Genomic DNA, 19,081 nt, shown 5'->3' with positions numbered 1-19,081 from the left:
CATACATATACATACACATATATATTAAGGAAATTCAAATCACAACACTGTACCTTGCAAAAAATATTTTCACCTTATAAATACATGTACTATGTATTTATTATAGCCTTATAATAAACTGTACAATAATAGTTAATAGAAACAGCTATTAAATAGTTTATTTATAAGTTATACTATGGCAAAAACGCTTATTTTTTAACTTATTTCTACTACAAGTTTAATTATAAATGTAAGTAAAGAGTGGTTATCTTTAGTTTTCATAATTAAATGTATTATGTTTACAAAACTTGGAGTATATTACATTAATGCTATATCATAAATTTGAAATGATGAAACAAAATACATCATACAGACCTGAATCTGGTTCTAAAGATTTAAATAAATTATTTGATGTAGAACCCTCATCACTACACAATAATTGTGAAATTGGTTCATTAAAAGTTCATCTCAATGTTGATGGAGATTGATTAATATTTAGAAAAAATATATAAATTGAGGAAATTGATTTCACTTTATTTCTCAACAATATGCTTAATTTTAGGAAGAAAAAGGCCCAGATAGAAATCAACAGCGCCCCGCTGAAGAATATTACGACACACCTAGATCAGTAAAAACTGAACTTGCAGAATATGATCGCCCTCTTTGTGCTTGCCAAACTAAGGTAGTACTTGATGAACCATGGCAACAATGCCCTTGTAGGATACTGTGTTGGCCTTCTGCGTGGATCTCCTTGCCGTATTGCCGTCGGGGAAATGGAATCGAAAATACTTCTGTCCATTTACACAAGGTAATCAATTGTATAATGTATAATTTATAATTGATTCACTTTCATCTTTGATCTAATTATTTTTCATTTTATTTTTTTTTTATGTACTAAAAGTCATAATTCACAATATATCATTATTGTCTTGCATCCTAACTGTATATTTATCATTAGTTTTTCAATTTATTAGATATTTAATAGGATTAAAAACAATTTAATGCTAATGTATAAATATTTTCATCAATATTCTTGGTATTTTGTACTTCACTTCTTCTTCTTTGTCTTACTCATCATGCCAACTCTAGTGTTGAGAAATCTCACTCCAATGATGCCATGCATCTCAGTCCCAAACACATTTCTTGAAGGGTTTTGCATATCTCCCTCCTATCGACTGTATATACACCTGCCAGGAAATTCTGGGATGGCTTTCTGTTGTTCTTTCTCATGCTCTATTCAACAAACATGATCTTAACTGTTAGTTTTCAGGCAAGTTTCACTACTTCCAGCTCCTATCTTATCCATTGATTCCTGATATAGCCACCTCTGACTTTTCCAACTGCTGTCTGTTGGAATTTCACTTCAACATTTGACACTAGGTTTTCCCCTAGCTTTTGCTTCCTTGGGAGGTCCTTATAAAAGTGTTTTTTAGTTTCCCTAATAACGTCTCTTTGTCCCAGTATGCTGTTGCAGATAAGGTAATTGACCTAGCTGTCTTTAAATATCATGTTAGCTATGTATCGGTTAATCTTTCCCATATTACTAATGACTCTCCCCAGGTAGGTAACTTTAAGTACCTCCCCATTATTCAGCTGAATATCTGCTTTATCCTTCCTCACATTCCATTTCCTAATGACTGTCGAGGCAGTACAGCACTTACTAGTTTATTGGATTTCATGCATAAATAGGGAAAAGAAGTCCCTGTTGTACTTAGAAGACAAGGAAGAGACAGATTCCCTGTATCACAACTGCTTTCACTTCTTGATAACTTATTTAATAGCTATAATAAGATTGCCTGGAAAATATTTTTCCATCAAAGGACCCCATATTTATTTTCTATGAAAAGAATTAGATGTTACTTAAGGTCCTTTTGCTGTATTTGTATCTCTTTCTCAAACTTTTTTTTGTGATGCTTTTAGCATGAAGATGTTATCTTGAGCCTACTTCTCTGGATGAAAAAAGTGTAATATTTTTATATTTTTGAGAACCTGGAACAAATCCTAATTGGGTTTCACGTAGTTAAACTAATCAGTATTGTGAATATTCTTGTAAATTGGCCAAAATCCAATAATATTCAGTTTATTCTAAGTATTTATTTTACCAAACACTGACGATATGTATATTCAATTATTAATTTTGATCTAATATTATTTTGAGTTATTAAAAATTTGTATTATGTTCTGTTTTCAGGTGAAACTAAGTGGAGAAGGGAAAATGCCTGTTATGAATAAATCTGGGGAACTTGCAATTTACGCAACTGTTGACAAATCAAAAAAGGTCAAATATAGAAATTTAGAAACAAAGGATAACAAAATTGAAACTGTAGATGAGACTGAGAATGAGACTGCTAATTCAGAAAACAATTCTAATTATGTCAATATTGATCCAACCGAGAAGGAATGTAAAGCTGAGGAGAATGTCAACTATGAGAATCTAGATTTTGCCCATTCATTAGAATATTATGAGAACGCGAGGGATGTTCTGCAGAAAGCTGGTTTAAACAAGGAAATTCCTTCTTTTAATACTGATAAGAATGGTGTAAAGTTCTGTAGCAAATGTGGCCATGCTTGTGAGGAGAATTCTGATTATCTCATGATGGAACCATCCACCAAACCTGGTGTCAAATTTCCTGGTTATCTCCCAATGCATCCCAGTTCTAAGAGTGATATCATCAAGTCTCGACTGAGCAGAGGACTCTCAGACCGAGCCTCAAGTATCCCTTCATTGAGCGATCGCTGCAACAGGAGGTCGGATTCAGACATGAGAGTTCCTGGCTCAGCTATGCTTGGTCTCAACCACCCACAGTCTGCTAACTCTTCTCCATACCTAACGAGGCGAGCCCCTCTTATGCAGCGTAAGCGTTCCAGCTCTGCAGATTCCAGCAGGGGTGAAGAAGACGATGTCACACTTTGCTCAAAGGAACTTCCTCCACCTCCATCGCAACCTTCCAGGACTGAAGAGCCTCCTGTTCCAGTATTACAAGAAACAGTTGTACAGGTTAGTATTTAATGTTAGAAAACTTACATCTAAGTAGCTTTAAAGATATTTTAATTCAACAGTTATATTTCTGAAACTTCTTTAATTACTGGCTTTATTATAAATCTTGATTGACAGAGGTTTCTGATTTCAAACACACATTTTTTAAATTTTATTTCATTTTGGTACATAGTATCCCAAAATCTATTCTCATTACTTTTCTTAGGTAAGAAGATCTTGTTCTGTGCCTTGCAAGCCTGGCAACAGAGACAGCTCAAGTTCTGCTGACTCTGGAGTGTCTACTGGGTCACTGAAACAGAGAGAGGACTTTGGAGAGTTCGAGTTACCCCTGACTACTGCTCTGTCCTGCAGACGTCTACGGCTTGCCCAGGAGACACCCTGTCTTCATTCGAGCCTGCCGAGAAGAAGCAAATCTTCAGATCCATTAAGCCAGCTCAGTTTTCAGTTTCACAAAATCAAGGTGAGATAAAACTGTTTCTAAATTAAAATTTTTATATAGTTACCCATATCTTAGTACCTTTCATACTAGGATATGTATATACTCGGTACCATCTTGGAAAAAGCTTAACTTATTTCATAGGTGGCCAGTTTTTAAATAATTTTGGTTAAAGGGGGTTAGGCCTAGTTTATACTAGGTTAGTAATTTTTCAAGTGATGAGTAATCCAGAATCTAATTATTACCTATGTCTAACCAGAAAAAGATTAGTTGAGTAGTTTATTCAGTCAGATTCTATTATATTGGGAATAATATTCACCTCTGTGATTATCGTTGAGCGGCTTATCAAATAAATGAGTCCAAATCTGACATTTTAGTTTAGTTCATTAGTTACTCCACAACTGTAATTTCACTGTGACATAAAAACAACATTAAAATTTGTTTTAAAACATTTAATACGTGAGAGCTTGTGAAATATTAACTCCCTATATTATGAAAAAACAAAACAAATTAAGTAGTCTACCTACAGGAAGTTGAAAAATATGGTTTCTTTTATCAATTTTAAATTTTTATTGTAGGAAGATAGTCCGGGTGGCGGTCAATAAAGCTATCAAAATAGTTTTATTTTACCATTTTAAAATTTAACAATAAATAGTTTTCTTTAATTATTTTGAGACCTTTATTGACCACCACTCAAACTATCTTCCTATAATCTGCTTCATATAGTCAACTATCTTCTTCCAATTTTAAATTTTCTTTAACACAAAAATTTATATTTTTTTACTTTCAAAAGTATATAAAATATTGTTGTGTAAATTGAATTTTTATTAATAAAATATTATAACTTTTTTGTGAATTGTATTAATTATACTACTTATAGTAATGCCTTGATAGCAGAAATTGTAATGTTGCCATGAGATTGAAATTGGGAACTAGTCCGACAAGTGGACCAAGGTGGGAGTATCAAGATTCAATTTTTGGGATCATAGAAAAATAAATATTAATTGTTCCCAGTGGGAATGAAATCCACAACGTTCTTAACTGGGCGCTCCCATGCTATCATGCTCCCAAAGTAAAGTGGTTTAACAAATTGCTTCACAGTACATTTCGTCAGCTCTCTGAATTTATGGCAATTTCATAGCATTAATTTTGAATTGAGATAATATTTCTCATTATCTATTTTTTTTTCATACAAATAATTTTAAGATCATCATATTTTGTTTTTAAACAGCATCATTATTTAAATTTTTATTTTTTAGGTCCCTGCCAAGTCATCCTCAGCCGAAGCTGAAATACCCATCTGTCATGGCAAAAGAGAGCCTAAAGGTGACTATTAAAGAAATTTTCTTCGAATAACTTTTAAGTGAAAATTAAATGCATTACTACAAATATCATGTTTCTTTCTGGAGAAATTGTTTTTATATATTACCTAACCTGGTTAGGCTGTGAAAACATTTGTTTTGTTTACAAAATATGGTGTCTCAATCAAACATTTCAAAAATTGTTCTTATTTCTTTGAGATAACCTCAATCAGTAAAAAAGAAAACAAAAAATCTTCTCTTGATGGCTTCATTAGAGTACAAAACAACAATCATCAACAGTCATCAAGACTACTGTCTCATATTTTTTTTAAGTTGAAAAGATTAGAAATTTGAAAAAAAAAAAAAAAATGGTGTTTTACTACATGAGGTTATTGATTTCAAAACAGCCTCAATGAATTTGAACCCATTTTTGTATTATATTGAGGTGCTTCTGGTCAGTACTGCTTTGATAGGTGTTGCAGTAATGGATTGATAACTTGTGGAAATATAAAAATAAAAAATATTTTGTGAAAAAATTGGATTGAGCAAGTTAAGAAGCTAAATATCCCAGTTAATGAATTATTTATAAAAAATATTGTTTGTAATAATCAAATCTCACATATTGATATTGTTTTTATATTTAAAAGATGTAAATCAATGATCTCAATTAAAATTGATATTTTCTGTTCAATTTATTAAAAATTTTATCTATTTTTAACTGGAATTCTTGCTATAATTAATTCAAATATTGATCACCCGCTTTATAATACTAAATTCTGATTTTAAATATTACATAAAGTATTTGTTATTTTTCAGAATATTGCAGCCCTGGGGGTGATGGTGCTATTGTTGTCCCCTATACTGATTCAAGAAGCACTTCTAGTGGTACTTCAGACATGTCAGATTATATTGAAACTCTTTCTCTATCATCACACAGTTCTTCAGATACGCCTGACAGTTTGAGGTAACCTTGAGAATATTAACTCATTACATACTATCATTATTTATTCTGTTACTGTAGCGTTGAGTCAACACTGAGTTCGGGAGCCCTCCTGGGGCATACCCAGCCTCTATATATAGGCTACATATAACTGGAGGGAAAATCTGATAGTTGTGTGTGATCATGAACAAATCACCTCCTTGCACAACTGTTGCTCAAGAAACAATACTTCCTTACAAAGTACAAAACTCCTGACCTTTCAATGTTGTAGTGGTACAGGTTATGTTTTTTGTGTTCTACCTACTATTCGCATAAAAAATATGTATTTGTTTTTAATACATATTAACATCATACACTATACTATCAATCGATATTGATAGACTATATTAATAATCATTGGTCATACAAATATATTATTTAGACATTTTATTTATTATATTATTTCTTGAATGAAATTTATTAAAGGAGAAATACTTTTTCTGTTGTTTCAACTAGAATTACTGTATTTTTTCAGATTGGGTCGCATTGCTGCCACAACTTTACGACCTAGGAGTGGTAAGGAATACCACAAGATCGATCGCTACATTCTTGAGAGTGATATAAAAGTAAGACCTTCTGTTTCCTTTTGGTATTCAAAATATTTTTCTTTATTAAAAATTGTCTCCTAAGATTTTAAACCATTCCAATGGGTTAAATAACTATATCTGATGATTTTAAAATTGGTATACAATGAAAAACTGCTTTTTTGTTTTTTAAATATTTTTTATACTCATAAAATTTATTTTTCCTTCCACTTTTGTGTTTCTAAGTATGGAGCTACTTTGATCCAAGCATGCCAATTATCAGTTCTCTAGCAAATGCCTTAATGGAATCCAGTCATTTTCTCTCATATCTCCTAATTGCACCATACAGTCCATCCTCAACATCCTTGGACTAGCTTTAAGGAACTAGCATGGTGCACAATTCCTTTGAATCTGCACACACGGTCGAACCTTATTTACTTCTTCTCTAAAACCTCAGTTATGGTTTCACTCCTAAATCCTCTCTTATTCTATCAATCCTTACTATATTTCTCTTGGTTCTGGACAGCTACACTTCTAAGATGTTTCATCTCTTTGCGGTGACTCTTAAATGTCTATTAGGAGGACATTTAATGTAATATAAAATATTTGTCTATGATTTAGTTGTGATTAAATGATAATGTTTAATTGTACAAATTTATTGTATTTATTTATGAAAATAATATAGCTTTATGTTATTGCTTAGTAGTTGAGAAAATTAAATTTTAAAAGGTTTTTATAATGAAATGTTTTGTTGATGTTTCAGTTAAAAAGTATCACAACCGTGCCAGAAAAATGTGAGTCACCATCGCCAGGGTACATGAGCAGCTCTCCCGGTAACTAATCGAGTCGTGCTCCTTTGTTGCTGTAAATAGTTCAGCTGGAATGATTTTTTTTGTTCTAGTTAGTTTTTAGAGTAGTTCATCAAGCAGTCAGAAATTATGATTGCCATCACTTGGTCCTGTCATTGTCAGAGGTGGAAATGTGTAATTTATTTTTGTAAATATTTTGTTATTACTATTTTTATTAGCTATGTGTGCCATAATGGAATTCCCCCTTGTAATTTGTTTTAATGAGTACATCTAGTAGAATGTGTATGATTGTCACTTGTAAAGGTGTATTTAATATAGTGTACTATTATTTATTAAATAAATCCGATGAAAATAAGAAAAAAAAGTTGTAATTTTTACAGTTATGTAAATAAAAAATATTTTATATTATAGATATAAAGTGGTTATACGAGCTTTTATTATTAACTTATTTAAAACCTGATTTCTGCTCTGTGCTGCTTACCCATAATGAAAGCTATTATCTCGATGACACTGTTTGTATTGGTTTTTCACTAACATTTTCTATTATAAATTAAAAAAATTAATGTCATTATTTATTTAGTATTGTACCAAGAGGATTAGTTCTATTTTAATTAAGTTAAATTTTGTTTTCTTTATGAAATATATTTACCTGTAAATAACGAATACCAGAATTATGAGAATAAATTATAATAACAATATAAGTCGTTTACAAAAGAATGGTAAATATTTTAATGATTTTTGGATTTTGTTAGTAAGTAATAAGTCAATTATGCTAGAAGTAATCACTTAATATGGTTGAGGTTGTGAAAGGTACTTTTTAAGCAGCCGCTGTATTACTTGCTTATTTGTCAAAATATTGATAAAATCAAAATGAATGAAGGTTAATTATAAACAAAGTAATTTGATTAATTCAAGCTTTCCTCCTTGCACTACATCAGTAGTAATTGTGCAAATTGTGTAACAACCATCCAAATAAAAAGTGTATTGTGCCGTATGATGGTTAGATATGTTTTAATGAATGTTAATTATAATAACTTTTTACTCAAAAGTAATCGTAAAATTGTTTTCTACTGTTGCAAACTTCATTTGGAAATGTATTGTTGGAGAAACCAGATAAAAAGACTGTACTGTAATTGAAATCTTTTTTTCATTAGTAATCATTGGCTAGATCGTGAAAAAAAAATTTTTTTTTTCTAATGGGCATAGTTTTCTTATTTCATTTTGGCAAGGTTGTATCCAAAATCAAGTAAGGTATGAAAAAATGTGGACACTCTTTATTATTTTATCCTCCCTCTAATAAAAAAAATAGTTTATATATTCAGAATATTTTATAATTGATTTCAAAGGTCAAGTAAAGCAACTTAGAAATAGAATTAAATCTAGAAAATAGGTTAAGTTCTCTAAATATAAGATGAGTGCGCAACAAACAGTGAACCAAGTGTTTAAAAATTACGGCAGTTGTAAGCTGAACCCTCAGCTTTAATCAACCTCAATATCTAGTGCACTTACCCTGAATACCGGTTTGGAGATTTCCTGGGTTAAAAAAGTTTTGAGCGTCCACTGTTTTCGCCTCTGTGTATTTATGTTTTATTAATTCAAATCATCATCCGTGCCAGAATTTGCTCAACTATAAAAATTGATTTAAATGGCAGATGGGGTGATTAATTTTTTTTAATAAATCCTTCTTGAATCTTTTTCTTTTACAGCAGTCTATTATTAACACTTTTAATTCTTAACCTAAACATTTTGATGTTTCAGCGATGGTCATAGTTGGCTTGTAACTTATTATTTACTCAAACTCTTGATTTGGCAGTTTTGACTTATTTGCCTGAATATAGAAAAGACAATATGAAATGTGTTCTGCTGAGTTCTTTAGAATTTTCTTGTTCCTGTTTTGGTCTTTGATGAATTATGAAAAATGTGGTTATGATTTGAATTAATTTAATACCTTCAAATAGCAATTACTAACTGTGATAAGCCAATTTGAACCTCATTGCATTATACTTTAATTTTGATTATTTATGCATGTTTTATTTACAATAATTACGTTGCCAAAAACTGCCAATATCTTCATTTTAAAATCCAATCCTATTTTGTGAAGATGGAAGTACTGTCCATCAGAAGATGGAAGTACGGATTAAGTACTGTCCATCAGAGACTTAATTATAAACTAGCTGATTTAGTTGGATAATATCCCTATTTTTTATAATTTTTAGGCACAAATATATCATTTTTTTTTATATTGTAGATTTTTCATATATCACTAGTTATTAAGCAATTAAATAAATATTTTAATAAAATGTGAGCCCTCCTCACTTTTACCTATTATGTTGTATAAATGAGTGTGAGTTCTTCCATTTTGTATATATACATAAATATATATATATAGATAGAGATAGATAGAATGATATTTGTGGTATTAGACTAAGCATACTGTTTTACTTTTATACTTCAATATCATTGAATTGAATGAATCGTCAAAAAGTATAATTTAAATATATTCTTAAATAACAATTTGATTATTAGTTATGTTTTTTTTTAGTTTGTGTAACGAAATCAAACTAGTCATTTATTTGAGATATTTATCTGGCCTAAACTGTTTACTGGGCAGTTTTTGTATATGTACATGTAAAATAAATAATTTTTTTTATATATATAAATAAAATTGAGTTTTTTTTTATAAGCCTATACTATTAATTTATTGAAGAAACCATAAAAAAAATGTCTTTTGTTTGCTTTCATGAAGAACATACTTGACAAATTTATATTTTTTTTTTTGTATTAAGAGTACAACCTCTTAATACTAAAAAATTTAAGCTATTGTAGTTGTTGGGGCAAGGGTTTTTTTGCAATTGAAAACTAATCTCCTTCCCATATTTAAATGTTTACTGGTTGGGGTGAAAGAAAATAGAAAACGGAGGACCTGAACATTAATCTCATAAAATAAATTATCATTTTCATCATCATTTCGTGTTTTAGAAGTATTGTGGATCAGAAGTACTTAATCCTAAAAGGAACCCACTCTTAAAGAATTTTTTTTTGAGATCTGGAAAGTATAAAATCATGTTCTATTAATCGTTGTCCAACGAATTCATATAATTTATAGAAAGTAACAAGTAATTCTCGATCATTTTTCAATATCGCTCGCATCTGTCATATGTACATTTTACCTAGATAGCAAACGAATTTATTATAACCTTTTAAATAAACGAAATTGTACTTTAGTGTTTAAAGTCTTTTTTTATTTATTTTTTAAGAATACAACGATATTAACCCAGTTAAGTCAATGAGAAATCCGATTTAATTTATTCAAATTAAAAAAAAAGTAAACCAACTTGAAGAAACATCATGGAGATCTTATAGTGAGTACCTCAAATCCTTTATTGACTCCATATGTGCTCGCGTATTATTCTTAGTTTGGACGAAGTATATCATAAGATTGTTAGACTATATAATAACATTGACAAAGTTTTTTCAACAACAATCTTCAATGACGCGATAAATTCATCGCCTAAAGTAATATATGATGTGATAGCCATTATCTGCTTTCTATGAGCATTGAAGCGCAATATATTTAAACTATTCATGGTTAAAAGAATAATTTATTAAAAAGGATTAAACGAAGTATAGCATTGTCGAGGTGTTTACAGTTAGATTAGATGAAATGGTTATACCAGAAGCCTTCGACAATGCGTGTTCATACAGGTTATGTGGCGAGTTAGGAAATGAATGGACAGGATGAGCCTTGCGGGTACTAACCGTGAGTCATCAAAAGATGGAAACAGCTCTGGAAGGTTGAAGCCTGCAGTCACGAATGGAAATGTAAGTTCTACAGGCACCAGCCGTAAGTCTTGACGAAAGGAAGACAAAGTTAGGAAGGAAAACAGATCCATCGAAGGCAGAATGAAATATAAGTATATATAAATTTCCTAAAATAGCACTAGAATGTACAGATTCACGATTTGTTTTATTACTCTCTGCCTCCTTATTACTCTCCTCTCCAGGAAAAGATTACCCTGAAGGAGAAATTCACACTGTCTTCCAAACTCTGCCTAGTAAACTAATCCAAGTTTTAAACGCCATCGAGATATGCTAGTGTAATGGCGAATCTAAATATTGGCCACCCGCGGAAGGAACACGGTTACTAATCGATGCTAGGAGGTTCTATGAAACCTCATTGTCCCATGTATTGATTTTAAAAACAAATGATAGATCATTACTCAACGTATCTAAAACAAATATTGATCTAAACAGAATGACACTTTAATAATACAATTAATAAACTTCATCTTCAGTAAGAGTTGTCTAATTTTAAAATACTCGACAATGCACGCATCAATTTTGTAATAAGGAAATCATTAAACCGAAGTTGTGATCTATTTTTTTTCCACAAGCATATCTTTGTTTGACTTAATGGCACATCTGAAAAGTAAATTTAAAAAAAAAAAATTGTATTTGACGAATTTCAAAGATTGTAAATACTGTATAATATTGTAATTTATATGTTTCATTCCGTATAAAATTGCCTCTTGGTCTTTCATTATTTTTCTTATTACTAATACCAACTAAATGCATTAAAAATGTGTATATTTTTTAATAAGCATATACAAAATACCCATTTGAAAACATTAGGCTAGATGGACAGGAAGGTATTAACAGGCAGATCGGACGCGGTGCAGAGTCTAATAACTACTAAGATCGGTGAATTTCAAGGGGTATGCGCCTTATATCTCCGCAGGATGGTCATCCTCACTCTGTTGGGTAGGTATCCGCCCATAATCTTGTACGGAGTAGCAAGTTCTATAGTTATACGTTTTAGATTCTTCCAGGGCGGTAACAGCTCTCTGTTAGTTATTCGTCTACTGTCGAGCTGTGAAATAACAAGAATTTGAAAGTCTAAAAGCACAGAGTATAATAGTGGTGTAGAAAAAGAGTCCACCAGGAGAAATCACAGAAAAATATTGAGTGGTTATAGACTATATACAACGTAATGGTAATACAGTATGTCCGGAGAATTCGGCCAGTGCTAGCTTTTCCCGTTTTTCCACTCACAATTACGACTGACGGAAGTAATTACGCGCTAGGTACGGTGTTGTTCCAGGAGAGGGAAAGGATAGGTAATCTGGTAGCATATGCGAGTAGACGTCTTACGGATGGCAAAGCGCGATAAAATGCCCTGGAGAGGGAATTGTTGTGGATAGTATGGGCCGTTGATTACTTCCGATCCTGTATATTCCATTTGCAGGGGGAGTGGACGCCAGAGGAAGATGATAGTTTGACTAAAGGTAGAAGTGGATGAGATAGTGAACGACAAGCAGAGGCAGATAATTTGGAACATATTGTTATATCATAAGTATATATATCTTTTCTTCTTTGTCTTCTTTTTGTTATCAATCTTTTCTCTTTCAGCTTTTAGTTTTACTTTTTTGTTCGAAATTTGTGTAAATCATTTTACAGAGTTTATGAGGCTTGTTTATAAACTAGTAGGTGGGAGTTACAGGATGACAAGCGTTTTGTAAATGTTTACTATTTTTTCCATGACCAGATTTATTCTTTAAGATCATTTTTGACTGAATAATTCCACAATGATAATGTAGTTAAATATATTTTCGTATATTTAATTCATTATAGCGATTTTTTTTATTATTATTTATTTTTTAGCAAAGGCAAAAACGAGAAAAGTTCTTACATGGAAGATCAGTTATCAGTTACCGATGAAAAGTCATTGCTCTACAGCGCTATCAAGGCTTTCAGCACCAGTTCCCATCAGTAAGCATAAAAAATTAGTTAATTTACTTTAAGAATTCTTATTTTAAACGTTTCCACCTTCTTTAAAAATTAACATAATTTTATTGGTATTTATATTCATTGATAAAAAATTCCTGCCTACAAAAATATTGTTAAATAAAAATCTCAGGAAAAATAAATAAATAATAACACTTAACATTCTCGATGATATTTTATCGTCGAAGCTTTCTTAAGATTTATATAAACAACGTAGGTAACATGTTTATAGGACAATATTGCCATTTAAAAAGTCGAAAGTTTGCAGACATTTATTTATTTAAATGTATTTATATAAATTATCTATTGTCAAAATAACAGCCAAACCACAAAACCGCAATAATCCGTGCAATTCCATCTTCCTACCGTCTTACTCACTTTGAAACGCCTATACCCTATCCTTGATTCCAATCATATAATCTCAGATCATCAGCTTGAATACCAAATATCCCACTCCATTATTTAGCAATGTCATCGTGTGGTGGGCATCGTTTCGTCTTCTTTGGAGCGCGTAATGTTCTGTACGGGAATCTTTTCCGATGTAGGACAGGCTTTGGATCGAGTCTTGCACTCGGGGCAGCATTACAAACTCCATAAATTCCTACTTCCTACATACTTTCTCATCATCCGTTCCTTTCTCACTGACAGATTATTCCAAGTAAACCACAATGGTTCCTACTCATCCCTCTTCTTTCAGTCCGCTGGTATTCGTCAAGGTAGTGTCCTCAGTCCCATCTTCCACACAGTCGACAGTAATAATTACTTCTCGAAAATGGTATGAAGGGATCTTTCAAGCCCATGTAAAGCCAACCGGCCCTAGTAAAGAGATTGTGCACATACCTTCACTTAATGGACTACTATCCTTATTTAGATCCATGTTCCTCCTGTGGTGGCTTCTTTTGGCCGGTTTTTAAAAAGCATTCATTCGCTACACGCACTCTCCACGAAACGGTTTTTTTCCATCCATACATGAAGACCTTAAATCCCAGATTTTTCAATAACTCTTCCATTTGCAACCAATCCTCTTCTTTTATGCTTCATTCACAAATATCCCTCCTGATAATGCTGTGTATCTTCTGTAATGTGGTTTATAGTGATGTAGGGAGGGGAGGGATATGATATAGTTCACAAAGTCACAGTTTCCCAAGAGGTTGATATTGTTCCCAAAATACAGTCCGTCTTGGTTTTATGGATTTTTGTAAATAAGTTTTGATTGAACATGGCCTTTGCACACTTTAATAGCAGTTTTGTATTTGATTATAAAATAATATATTTCTTTTTGAAACAATACAACAACGTGATCATAACTGCTACATATAATTTCAGCTCTAACTTAATGACTAATAGTAAAAGGGAAAAACTAATACGAAATCTCAATCTTGTTTAAAAATTATTATTATTTTTTTTACAGGAATTTCCTAAGCGTGTACAAGAAGCGTGCCTTGCTTCAACTATCTACGCCATGCTTCCCCGCAGATCTACCCGTTTTAAGAGCGGATATTCCAGATCCTAGTACAAGAAATATCAAATTATGTGATATAGGTAAGAATATGGATGATGCTTTCTTCGGATTTAGCATGGCTACCCCGAAAGTGAGCTGCGTTGCAAGGGACAAGATTATATTTCGAGAAGAATTTCAACGCATGACGGACCGTGTGAGGATAATTTCAAGCACAGTTGGGCTTTGCGGGAACTTCGTGGGCCGGGGGATGCTGACGTGTATGATCCTCGGGACCTACGGCTCACCCAAGCCCAGGGTTATCTACAATGCCATCAGGAAGCTCAACAAAACGGCCGACCGCGGAATTCTCGCCATCATTCCCAACAACTACGACGACAAGATCAACTGGGGCTTGGCCATCGCTAGAGCTCACAGGAAAGGGATCATAATGAACAGCATCCTCTTTGGGGACAACGCCTATGAAGACTACAAAGAAGATGAGAGGTCTTGCCTTGCGGGAATTGCCATTTGCTACAAACTCGCCGGAGCAATGTCGGAAGAAAAGTGTACCCTCCCAGTTATAACTGATAGATTGAACTCCATGTTTTTTGCGACAATATCCTGCCATTTTGGAAAAAAATTCCATTTTGGAACTGATTTAAACGGTAGAATGGGATTCGAAATGGAAAATGCTTCTAAATCAGAAGTGATGAAAGAAGTGTTCTCTACCTTGTTGGATCCTAGAAGGAAGTACTCAGTCGGCTACGACCCCGGAACCGAGTTGGTCGTATTGATCAATACTTACTTAGCGGATTCGAGCTTGGCTCAAACGGTAAGCGTGGAAATGGTTACGAGGTTTAACAACAACGGCTACGTTTGTTCTCGTATCTATGCCGGAAATCTTGTTTCTTCGGTAGCGGCTGGCTTTTCTGTGACCATATTACCGGAGGGAGGTGGGGATATATTAAGGTTAGTTCAAACATGTTTTTTATACTCATTTACAGAAATTACTAGCAACAAGATCTATCCAAGATGGACCCATTCATTAAGTTGTTTTCCCGTTACAGAAAATTGAAGAAGGTTGCAATAAATGTATTTGACTACTGAAGACTTTTTCCCTTCCCCTACAAGTGTACAAGTGAATACTTATAGATAATAATCTATAAGTATTCACTTGTAGTAAAAGGTGTGATCTTATAATCCGTAACAACATTCCACGTTATTATTAGTAATATGTATGCTTTACTGTATTTTATTTATACGTTTTCAATGTATTAACGTTTTTTTAAAAATATGGACGTCAGGTATTCTCTCTATACCTTTCACGTGTTAACAAACATATCTTATGTTCATAAACATAGCTTCTTAGAGATTTTTTGGTCTTGTTTTGAGATCCGTTATTCATATTTTTAGACTTTATGTTTCGTTATTTCTCGAATTAGATGTAAGCAAGTGTTTTTCATGTTTGCTTCTACTACGAATAATAAAAACTTATATTATTTGTTGCGGACAGATGGCTGGATCGGTACACCTCTTGTACAGGGTGGCTGGTCGCCGGCAACGGTTATGTTCGCAAGTACAGGCTCAGCATGCCCCCGCCCCTATCGGAATCTCGTGGCATCTGCTTCAACGCCTCTCAGGCCAATATGGTGAGGATAGCAGTCGAGTGTGCTGTCACTAACTTCACTAACTCGGAAAACTACCTCAACACTAACGATCCTAAGGGTGAATATGGGACTACCATGTGCAATATCGGCAACTTTCTATTGGAATGTGAGTTATTTATTGGTTCAAAATAACATTTTGCATTAGCTCTTATTGTTTTTTATAGATATATTAAAAGGTAACAACTGAAAAAAGTTGGGCTATTTCTTAATTAAAATTAGTAATTCTATTTATCATATCCTATACATAATTTTAATTCTATTTTTTTTTTTATTTAATTTCCAAAACACCATTTAACGCTGCTAAAACAGTTGCGCAAGTTATAACTCTTGCATCGGCGTGAGCTGCCACTTCCGCCCTCCGCTAGATCCCCCCTTATACCTTTAATCGTTTATTTCTAAGAAGCATTAGTTGATGTACAGTGACTTGGTCAAAATCTGTCGAACAAGACCAACCAGGTACCAACTTGCAAACCCCTGAAATTTCTTATTTTTTTAGGCTTAATTGTCAATTATGTCTAGTTGAAAAATTTATATCACTCTCAATGTAGGTTGAATCATATTTCACTATCAAAAAACAAACCAGATATAATTGTTTTTAACACAAACAAATATTTACTGTCCACAGGTTTGAAAGAAAATCCGTTGTTTTCACAATATCCATACATGCTCTTTACGAAGATTGGTGAATGCTTTGAAAGTTATTTTAAAAATGTTGACGGATTGATGTTCTCTTTATTTGCTGTTACACTGGGTCAGGTGAGTTCCTTTGTATATTTATGGTATCGAAACATCCCTCATTTTGAAGGAGTGAGGTGGGGGGGAAGAACAGGAATGTCTAAGAGGTGTTGGGAGGAACTCTTTTGGTAGTGAGTGCCCTCTAGTTTTTAGTAGAGCCAGCATAGGGTACACGGGAGTGCAACTTGGGTTTATCGTGACAACGTTTTTGTCAAATAACCAACCGTTCTGTCATCGTGTATCAAGCAGCTTTCGATTAACTAGCAAAAATCGGCCGAAAAACGATCTTTATCGGTTGCCAATCTTGTATGGATGCAATTTTAGGTCCAAATAGAGAATACATCGAAATGTGCGATCCGACCTTACGAGAGCTGCTGCGTGTTTCCGAGCGCCTTGGTTATTGTTAAGGCGGATCCACATGTTGGCCGCTCGCCACGGATCGGAGGCTTGTACAAATGCTATATAAACAAAGAGCGGACCATCCACATGTCAGTGTTATTCAGAGAGGCAAACATGGCGGACGTACAAGTGGTTTCAGCCATTGGACTGGGATTATATTATTTTTATTACAAAAAAAGAAAATGAAAGGAAATTAAACATAAATAAATAAGATTAAATATAAAAATTATTATAAAAAGTACCAACAAACACCTTTAAGCTCTTAACAGCTCTTGGTTGCAACTAGACAAAGAACAATGGTGGAGATGCTACACAAGCGCTCTCACGAACCCCTTTGATCTGTGTCCAAAAAACCGACACTCAACGGATCGGCAACGAGCTTAGGCCAACTCCTACAAGCTACCCATCCACATGCTCGCGCATGTCTGAGTTGGCCATGGCTCGGCCAACATGTAGAGGCCCCTTCAGATAGACACACATACAGCCTCATGGTTTTGAGGCGTTCTCACACTTGGAGCATTCCCCCTTCTTCTTCTTGTGTTACCCGTTTAATGGAGATTGGCAACCCATAACAAGATCGTTTGGCTTTATAAGGGACGTTCATTGTGAGTCAGTCGGAACAATCATTTGACAAAACGTGGTTGTGTAATGGTGAGCATAGATGCCTTCCACTTAGCCGTTTACGGCTTGTTGACTACTAAAAACTAGAGGACTCCCATTACCTAACCAGCCCCACTCCACTTCTCTGAGGCATTCCTCTACTCCACCACACTCCTTCAAAATGTGGGAAAATTCGCTGCCACAACCGAATATAAAATGATAGCGATATAAAAAAAATATGGTTAAAAAATTATCTAGTAATGGCTGTATACCATTACAAAAAGAACTAATTTGGCTATTATATTACCTATATGATTATACTAAAAGATACTGAAGCTATACTGTAGGGTTTAACTAAGAGGTCAAATATTCAGAAAATTCATAGTTTTCAATCTCAAATTTTAATGTGTAAATCTGTTTATAATAATATTCAAAAATAATGCCAATACTGTTTATATGAACGGAATGAAGAGCTTACTAACAAGTCTAAGAACTTCAAATCGGATAAAGTGAAGAGACATACAAATAATTGAAACCAAACTGTAATTTAATATATATAAATAGTTGACCATATAATTTCAAATTATGAAGAGGATGGTCAGGGGTGAGGTCAAAAGAGAACAAAAATTGTAAACAACTATTTATTTTTCCGACGTTTCGCCCCACTATGCAGAGCTTCATCAGGGCTTTTGAAGCAAAGAGCTTTATCATTAAGAGAAATTAATTTAATCTTTTAATAATAATGTCTCGAAAGCTCTTTATTTACTTAAACATCCCTGATGAAGCTGTGCAAAGTGGGGCGAAACGTCGGAAAATAAATAGTTATTAATTATTTTTGTTCTATTTGTATCGCACCCCTGACCATCTTCTTCATAATTTCAAACTGTTATATATTGTGGTTTGAACTTTAAATTCCCTTGAAACTGAAAAAAAAAAAAAAATTATATTTTTAAAACATACATTTTCTAGCGTGCTAAATCAAATTATATTTGATAATTCATTTGTGTTGTTAAAAAAAAAATGAAAGGCCAGTCTACTTTGAAATTTAAAGATTTTAAAAATTTATTCGATAAAAAAACGGATATTTCGTAATGTTTGTATTTTTCCTTTATTCTACTCTATAAAATAAATTATTTTGGTGTTGGAAGCAAGTCTTTATAACAGTCAAACTCGATATCTAAAATAAAGCAGTTTCAGGGTGTTGCCGCCAAGATATTTTTATAATTAAATTCGTACTCAGATGTATCAGAATTTATCCGTTATAGTTTAATTTTATATTAGCGTGTTATTTATGCTACAAAGGCATAAATAATACCATTATCGTGTATATTTTTTTATTTTCAATTTTAAAAAGAATTTTTATTTTGTATTAGTCCGAAGAATTATTAATTTTGTTTTTTATTTCATGCATATAGTATATATAGTATAT

The 19,081-nt window shown here is 32.9% G+C and overlaps 2 protein-coding genes across 4 annotated transcripts in view; both read left to right on the top strand.

The window, feature by feature from the left end:
- LOC106685916 (uncharacterized) overlaps nt 1-9,645 on the top strand; it is a gene marked incomplete at its 5' end in the record, with an annotated part of 22,974 nt that extends 13,329 nt beyond the window's left edge. Inside the window, 7 exon segments of the mRNA XM_014428919.3 lie at nt 542-787; nt 2,171-2,977; nt 3,183-3,437; nt 4,673-4,739; nt 5,531-5,678; nt 6,169-6,259; nt 6,981-9,645. Of these exon segments, the coding sequence (XP_014284405.3) occupies nt 542-787; nt 2,171-2,977; nt 3,183-3,437; nt 4,673-4,739; nt 5,531-5,678; nt 6,169-6,259; nt 6,981-7,058 (1,692 nt within the window).
- Nucleotides 9,646-10,207: 562 nt separating this feature from the next.
- Nucleotides 10,208-19,081, top strand: part of LOC106685905 (triokinase/FMN cyclase) — a 13,602-nt gene continuing 4,728 nt past the window's right edge. For 2 of the 3 annotated variants that reach the window (XM_014428894.2, XM_014428891.2), the window contains exons 1-5: nt 10,208-10,388; nt 12,688-12,795; nt 14,222-15,220; nt 15,765-16,024; nt 16,544-16,674. In XM_014428894.2, the coding sequence (XP_014284380.1) occupies nt 10,375-10,388; nt 12,688-12,795; nt 14,222-15,220; nt 15,765-16,024; nt 16,544-16,674 (1,512 nt within the window). In that variant the 5' untranslated portion in view covers nt 10,208-10,374. Of the gene's footprint in view, nt 10,389-10,431; nt 10,849-12,687; nt 12,796-14,221; nt 15,221-15,764; nt 16,025-16,543; nt 16,675-19,081 lie in introns of those variants that run through there. The other variant, XM_014428893.2, reaches the window with a different exon arrangement.

The sequence above is a fragment of the Halyomorpha halys genome, unplaced genomic scaffold (assembly GCF_000696795.3).
Source record: "Halyomorpha halys isolate HHAL.00 unplaced genomic scaffold, Hhal_1.1 Scaffold755.1, whole genome shotgun sequence".
NCBI lineage: Eukaryota > Metazoa > Arthropoda > Insecta > Hemiptera > Pentatomidae > Halyomorpha > Halyomorpha halys.
The sequence above is the reverse complement of the archived record's forward strand: the minus strand, read 5'-3'. Positions and strand labels throughout refer to the sequence as shown.